Below are 8,298 nucleotides of genomic sequence, written 5' to 3'. Positions count from 1 at the left end.
TTACTGGAACAAAGCTGAGCAACGTGTTGTTGCTGGTGACAAAACCACTGATTAGGTGAAGCTGGGTAACTGAAAGAAATCCAGCATGTTGATCTTGCTTCGTAGTAGCCTACAGGCTGCCGGTCTCACAGAATTCTATGAAATGAACACGGCCCCTTAACTCAAAAAATGTGGCAGTTTCACAGATTTGCCGAAAATTCTGTGACGGGCACACGGATGCGATGCATGTAGGTCAATGACAGGCATCATCCGTGGTCTACGCACAGATTCCCTGATCATAGCACGTTTATTTCTGTACAGAGAAGATGTATACAGCTTTGCTATTATTGCAATTTTTAGCCCAACAACCGCTGTTTTAATCAACATTTATTCACCAGATCTTATCATGGTTTAATTGTATTTCTTTTAATGTTATTATTTCGGTCCATTTCGGCCAGGGAAGCTGGATTGCTTTGTTGTTTTGATATTTTTTAAACTATAATACTACATCTAGCAATATATATGTAGATATTATCATAGTATGCATTTCTTTATTTTAATAATATTATTTTGGTCTTATTACTGGTGAAATATTACAGTATGCTGTAAGACAGAACAGATATGATCAGAGTTGGGTGCATGCAAAGCCGATTTCCCACAATGCAATGCCGGCATTCATTTCAGAGAATCAGACAACGATCAGCGGGTCTTTAACGCCAGTATCGCTTCAATATACATATATATAATCAGTGGTTTTGTCACCAGCAACAACACGTTGCTCAGCTTTGTTCCAGTAACTTATGCACCGTAATAACGTTTAAAAAAATCCGCGTTTATATATCTATGGTCCTGGTAGGCTTAAATTTACTTAACAGCGCCACCTGCTGTTGTGGAGTGCAAACCACAGGACATTTGTTAGAAAATGTACCTGCATTTGTGTGTGGATCAGCAAGGCGGAAAGGCGGATTTTTTTTTGTACTTGAAAGATTTTTGTTTGTACTTTCAGGATATTTTTTGTCATTGAAGAAATACGTTTCTTTGTATGTGTAAAACATACTGTATTTGTTTGATAGGTAGGTTTCTTATTTGCAGAACAAAATGCATTAGTTTGTGAATGTGTTTTGTATTTGCAAACCACACTGAGTTTGTTTGTGAATCGTTGGGCGTGAGTAAAACACATTTTGTGTGTGTGTGTGTGAGGTTTTGGCATGATTCTAACTCCATATACAAGTTCCTTCCCTAGGCTATTTTGTAGCGGCTCCGTGCAGAGCTTAGCACCGCCCATGACGATTGTGATTGGTTTAAAGAAATAAACCAGAGCACGTTTTTCTCCCATTCTGGAATGCTATGTGGACTAGTGTTAGAAAAATTATGCTTAGAATGGTTTCGCTTCAGTTTCTTTGTAAAACCATTTGCATCCAAACTGCTGTTTTAGTATTTCTGTTTTAGTATTTCTGTCTTTCATGTGTTAATCATGAGTGACCTTACAAAGAGCACAGGATGTATCCCTGAGGGCAGAGCGCATAATGTGGAGGAGATGCTGGGCCTGACCAGAGATAAGAAGAAAAGCTACTGATTGCATGAACCGAATAACTAACTTGACTGCCACCTCCTTTAAAAAGACACTGTTGTGAACGATCTTAAGTCATTTTTCTGTACTTGCTGTAAAACTGACTCAACTCGCAAGTAAAAATTTACTTTGAGAGAACTCCAGTGATTTTGTCCATTCTTTGATAAATAATTATCCTAACAACTAGCCAGACCCTCCTCTGCTCCGCAGCGTGTGGATGGTCTGGAAAAGCGAGACTACTCCTCACCTGACGCTGATCGATAAGCAAGTTGTTCAGACCAGTGCCTGAATTTGACCAAAAAAGGTACCTGTACTCTAATTAAGCAGTTGCATGACATGATCATCACATGTGTCTTGGATATATGTATACGCGCATCTTGGTAATATATCACTTAAAATGCATTTTTATTTCATTAGCCTACATACATTCAGGGATTGGCATTAGCTTTTTACTCACCAGCCACTGTGGCTAGTTGTTTTCCACAGTTAGTGATGCAGCATTTTTACTAGCCACTATTTTGTGGGAAATTACATTATTACTAATATTATAGTTTTATTTGATTAAAGTTGACTGTGGTGTGCTACAGTTATACTTAAACAACTAGACTTACAACCCTTTTAAATGTAGCTAAATGACCACCCAAATCAAGACTAGGCCTACATAAAGTGTAGGCTCTAAAACGACTGATGAAATATTCAGCTTTGTGTAAAGCTCCTTTTGTAAGAAAACATGCATCTGATCATGCATCTCTACTTCTGTTAAAATCCTGCAAGTGGACAGATCATGCTCTGGCTGCGGGCTACGCAATGGATCACAGGTGTCTGTGTTGGGCAGTAGCACAGTGGCCTACACTAGCGATCAAGGTTAAAATAATATGTTTATCCAATACAATTATCCATGTTAGCAAGGATTTTCAGTGCTTTTTTCTCAGCATTAAGCTGCTATGAGACACAGTTATGCAGGAGTTTATGGGTGCATACCTACTTACCGCAGGAGGTGGCGGTACGTACTCAGTAAGAAGTAGGCTAACGGTAGCCTACTCATGTGGACTAAAATCAGAAGTATCGGTACACTGCTTCAGACACAAACACAACAACATACAAAACTATCGTAGGGGAAAGAAAATATACATCAGTAGATTCAATACAAATGTTGTCAATGTATAAGAAAAAGAATCACCAAACAGTTCCTAAGTTGATCCAGCGATTCTCACGTGATCTCATAATATCACGAGAATCCAACTGCCATGCAAGGTAAGGACCTTTATTGGTGTCAGCAAAGAGCCTTTGGGCCCCACATTGGTGTGTAACCCTGAGCCAATAACAGCATGCAGATTGTGCAGCCTGTTCTCATTCCCAACCGTTGCTTTCCCCCTTGGCGTCTAATAGGCCTACAAGTTTGACCGACAGGATAAAGCTCTGCGTTTGCACAAAATCCTGCAATGTGGCACCTTCCCGTGGAGGTGTGGGTGTGTTAATTTGTGCTAGACTGTAACCGCTGTTAAACATTTAGAAATTAACATTTTATTCCTCTGATTCACTGCTTTTTTGGTCAATCCCTCTCTTCATTCACACTCTAGCTTGCTCGACCCCCGCTGCTCTCTCTCTCTCGCCATGGAAAATTGGCCAACTTTAAGCACTTGTTTGCTCCCGTAGCATCAATCAGAGTTTATATAAGAGCACAATCAGAAGTGAAAATGACAACATCAGCTGATTTCTGAGAAATGTGTTTCATGTCCATTTATTGTAAACCATACAGTCGACAGGTATTGAGAACAAAACAAACAATAACTTATAAAACAATCTTTCAATAAATAAACACAGCCACACACTTTTTTCATGATCATACAGTCCATACAAAATTACATAACAATGTCAGTTATTTTATAAATAGAATACAATAAATAATAAATAATAAATAAATACATACATAAAAAAAATAACCTTATAAAATAAAAAAGCTCAGAGCTCAGTAGTCCTTTTTTTCAAAATGACTGTGGGGTTGATATCACTACCACGTGAGTGGGATGTGCTTGAGTTGATGATCATGGACCCCGTGTCTTTAACGTCGGGCACATGAAAGGATGCCACGGGACAGGGGCCCCGGACATTATTGCAGACGAGCCTCTGCAGGGAGGCGGTGTTGATGATGTCGAAGCCCACGCTGCCTCCGAATGTGCTCGGCTTCCAGTACTCCGGGGAACAGATGGGGTTTCCCATTAGGCCCTTGAGGGAGAAAGGAGCCCCCATCTCCACCATGGTCTCCCCAAAGATGGCGTTAGACCTGGGTTTCTCCACCAACAGACCCGGGTAGAGCTCCACAGCATCGACATGTCCGTACATCTCCTCAAGCACTGCGGCCATTTCTTTCTCGCCTGAGTAACACAAAGGAGGACATCGTTTTAGTTAGCAGCTTAATCTGACTTCTCTTCTCTCACTTGCTCAGCAGCTGCAAAGCTTGCTGCTACTCTAAATATGAGCTCAGTGTTTTGACTAAATAATGATCTCCCCTCATTTTTACTTCTTTCTTCTTGTCTCTAATACAAGCACACACTGATATATTTCTCTCCTCATACATCACACTTGGTTTTTTATTAAAAAACATTAAATCCTCTTTCCTTATGGAATTTAAATCTCATCTGAAGCAGGAGGCCTCTCTCGTCTGTTTATGTCATGCTCTCTGTGATGACAATCTGCTTACATTATCTCAAGAAGAAATGGACATCTGGTTCTTAGAGTCACGGAAATAAATTCCTAACCACCAAAGCTGATGGGGACTAAAACTGAGTCCACGCCATTTCTTTAATAATAAGTAATCTATTTATAAATTTTGATCTGTAGCGTGGCGTTTTGTACAAGCTCGCATTTAATTCCTGCAATCAGTTCATGACAATGCAGCAATAATTTTCACTAGTAGTTTTCTTTCACTATATTGATAATAACTTCTTCACTAATCTTCTGACGCCATCCTTTCCACCTGCAAGTATTAGGCTTGGTGACTCTGTCTCACCTGTCATGTCTTCAAAAGAGCTGTAGGGCTTCATGGAGAATCGTTTCCTGTAGGCGTTCAGAGACTGGTAGCGCATTTGTCTGCTGTTTTCAATGGACTTAATGGCCACGTACACGATAGGTCCTGGGACATTTCGACCACCGGCAACCTATACAAAAATGAATGGAAAGTCAGTTAACCAACTTCGAAGCAACAGTGGTGTTACAATCTGAATCCAAATGCTACTCAAACAGTTCTTACCCGTCCAGCAATCTGATTGGTAAACGACTCCACAAGGCTGCTGATGCCGTGCTCGGTCACTATGGAGGTGTTGAAGACAAACTGTTTATAGCTGTAATCTTTCTCCTCAATGTGGAAAGTATCAGGCATCAGGGGGTGCCAGTGGTACAGGGTGTTGAACTCGGATGCAATGCGGTTCTGGTACTGGAAGCGCTGGTTGAACAGCAGCTCGGGGTCAAACTTGAGCTTGAAGTGATAGCCACTCAGGTGCTGCACATAGTCCTCAATCACAATCTTGATGGTCTCTCCTACACAACAGAAGATTAAATATTTTATATAATGCAGATATTAGAGATGCTTAAGGCCCTCCACTTAAAAATGACTGTTCATTGAATAATGAGACATCTTGTCCAGCAGTTAAACTTTTGAATAAAAATATTTGCACATTCATAGATCCTGTATTTGTCAATGTGGGAGAAGAAGTAGCTGTAGTTTTATGAATTTTTAACTAGGAAACAGGGACTTTTTTTGTGGAAAATCCATATTAGACACACATTTTTATTCCAGGAGGGTATTTTATACAACTGTTTAAAACTAAACATTTCCTCAAATGTTTAAAACTAAACATTTCCTCAAATGCTCTACTGTGTAAAACAGGGTTGCTGGTTTGTGATTAACAAAACAAAGTACAACTTCCTCTTTTCACAAGTTACACAGTCACTACATTAACCCTATGACAAGTGTATCACATGTCTTTGTTATGGTTTTGACTTTATTTTCCCTGCTACGTTACAGCAAATGCTTTTAAAACTTTTGTGCATAAACTCACCAATTAGAATGAGCCGTGTGGTCTGGAAGAGCCTCTCGTCGTCCCAGTCCGGGTGGACCTCCTTCAACACACCACACACCCGGTTATGTTCCCGTAGCCAGATGGTTGCGTACATCATCAGACCAGGGACCAGGCCGAATGCCTCATGGCCCACAGCGAAGCGGTGAGAGTCGGGAACATGAGGAGGGTAGTGCATGTCAGCGCCCACTTCCTTTACTGTTGGGGGGTATACCTCTCCATCCAAGATCTGCAGAGTTACACAAGAGAGGAAGCAACTGTTAGACACTTGGGTGGTCTGAAGCATTTTGGTGTTTGAACTACTTCTCTCTCTTCTCATACCTGATACTTAAGCTTGCCATCCTGAAAGAGTCTGAGCTTGTGTTGCCTCTCCAGGTCGTTTCCATAAATGTGGTTGAGGTCCACCTGAAAGCAATAACAAAAACCATTAATACAAGTTATTTATTCACAAATCTCTTTATCTCTCTTTCGTGACTAAAATCTGATGAGGCTTGAAATCTGCTGTGCTTACCCCGTGACCTTTAGCTAAGGTAAAAGCAGGCCCTTTCTTCATATCAGATTTGAAGAACTGGTGAGTGAAATGCTGTGCAAAGAATGCAAACATCAGGCTGGTGCCCTGTGGGTCCGGGATAAACTGTCTTCTCATTAGAAGCTTCTCAGCCAACAGCTTAGCATCAGGTAGCTCTTTTTTACCTGGGGAAAAAATTAAGGACATAACAGTAAGCATACAGTACAACACTATACCACAGAACCAAGCCAATTTAGTTTGGATAAAACACGTTAAAGTGATTGAAATGTGATAGATTTACTTGTAGGAAAAGCTATAACTAAAGTTAACTGTCATTACAATTACAATTCCTGAGACACATTCAATGTGGTTTAGTTTTGACTTGCTGGGGCAGGTCTTTCTGTGCTCCCTTGGCATATTTTCACTCAGTCAATCCAGCGGATCATCATCATCATCATCATCATATTAATGTGTGCACTTCCTTTGTTGTAAAAGTATTCAAGAATCTGAGAAAACTGGTTCTCCAATGGCAGAGAGAGTATAACTCACCTGCTACTCCCAAAGGGGTTGGGCAATCCTCTGGCACAGGGGGGAGGGTGCGCGTATAGTAGGAAAGGTTGGAATAAGCTTCCCAACTTTTGTAACCATAATCCGCATTGTAAGTTGGAGGACTATCGATCAAATGGGATCGAGCTAGAGAGAGAAAAAAAGCATTTCAGTATTAGTATAAATGCCACAAATGCTTTTCTACGAGCTGCTATGCAAATTATTCAATGTGTTGTGAAGCCAATCCATCCTCTCATTTTGCCTTCAGCTAGAGACACTCACATGTCAGCACATATCTCATGATGGCATCCCTGAGAAATGAGATGTTGTTGATGATGTTCCAGAAGCCCTTGAAGTGGGTGAGAAGATAGTGGATAGTGTTGGGCGATGGCTTCAGTGATATTTTCACCCAGGTGAGGAATTCAGCTGTACAAGCCAGGAGGGGAAATGTGAATTAATGATCAAATGACAACAACAAAATATATCAACATTTTACAATCACCTCAAGTGTGCCATTCATACTTACGTGTTGTGCAGTTGTGTCCCTGATATCCTGTGCGTGTGCAATCACACTCGTAATTATCTGTTCCAAGAGCTGTGCAAACTCCTCTGTTCTGGCATGGCTCCGAGCAACATGGATTACCTGTGACAGACGATGTTTTGCGGTTACTGACAATTCACTTTAGATGCCAAACACAAGTCTGTGAGAAAAGCCTCAAAATATAAATGATCAAAAAACACTACAATATTCGTTACGATTTATATGAACGTGGTTTTTAATGTCTAATATAAAGATACAAAAAAGATTAAAAAAAAAAAAAATCAAAAAGGAAATACAAAACTTATGACATCTAAAACCGAACTTTTAAGAGCGCCAACTTATCTAATTTTCTGTTTACTTACCCCCTTCGCAGACAAGAAACCCCAGCGCCAAGAGCAAACCCGCAAACGTGAGCGTCTTCATAGCCTACTCCAAAGACTTCGTCGGATCTCGTTCTATCCTTCTCTCTCCTTTCCTACGCTGTGATGTCGCTGAAAGTTTGAATGTCCAAACCTGCTCAGGGAGCACCTTTATATACTGAGAACGGTGACGTCATGCGGCCATTCATCGTCCTCCGTTTTAATGAATGATACAGACGTGGCTGTGTGCGGAATCTTCTTTCTTTCTCAATTATTCTGGTTTTCTGATGTTTTCAAGATTGGTGTTTTTGTCACGAAGATGATTTTACTGGCACTTCCTTTTACTTTTTTTTCAATGGAATTATTTTGTTAGTAAAAACTAATTTATAACAAAAAGTCTGAAAAGTTCTAACTTTCAGTGATGCTGTATTTCTTTCCACGACAAGTGTAATTTATTATCTTTTTACATTTTAATTATTACTACAGAAAGCGGCCACTTTTGCCATATAAAATATACATTTCCCCCGAATATCCTAATTATATAGACCACATTTCCACAGGATGATGACTCTAATTCAAGATAATGCAACATAATCATCATGTAACAAACGAAATCTGTCTAAATCATGGAGAAAATATGGAAATAAAGACATATAATGTATTTGTACATTTTGATTACCTGCTAATGTGTTTTCTCTAAGAGATGAGATAATAAAATG

General features: G+C 40.0%; 1 protein-coding gene across 1 annotated transcript; it reads right to left on the bottom strand.

Annotated features, from left to right (window-relative positions):
• Window positions 1–3,263: 3,263 nt before the first annotated feature.
• On the bottom strand, window positions 3,264–7,723 carry ptgs2b (prostaglandin-endoperoxide synthase 2b). The gene is made up of 10 exons (XM_039811906.1): window positions 7,583–7,723; window positions 7,206–7,322; window positions 6,962–7,105; window positions 6,683–6,826; window positions 6,137–6,318; window positions 5,947–6,030; window positions 5,608–5,854; window positions 4,800–5,086; window positions 4,560–4,707; window positions 3,264–3,924 (listed from the first exon to the last, which is right to left on the bottom strand). The coding sequence occupies exons 1-10, from the start codon at window positions 7,641–7,643 to the stop codon at window positions 3,512–3,514; spliced, it is 1,827 nt and encodes a 608-aa protein (XP_039667840.1). The 5' UTR covers window positions 7,644–7,723; the 3' UTR covers window positions 3,264–3,511.
• Window positions 7,724–8,298: the final 575 nt, after the last annotated feature.

Source organism: Perca fluviatilis, chromosome 9 (genome assembly GCF_010015445.1).
Source record: "Perca fluviatilis chromosome 9, GENO_Pfluv_1.0, whole genome shotgun sequence".
Classification (NCBI taxonomy): Eukaryota; Metazoa; Chordata; class Actinopteri; order Perciformes; family Percidae; genus Perca; species Perca fluviatilis.
The sequence above is the reverse complement of the archived record's forward strand: the minus strand, read 5'-3'. Positions and strand labels throughout refer to the sequence as shown.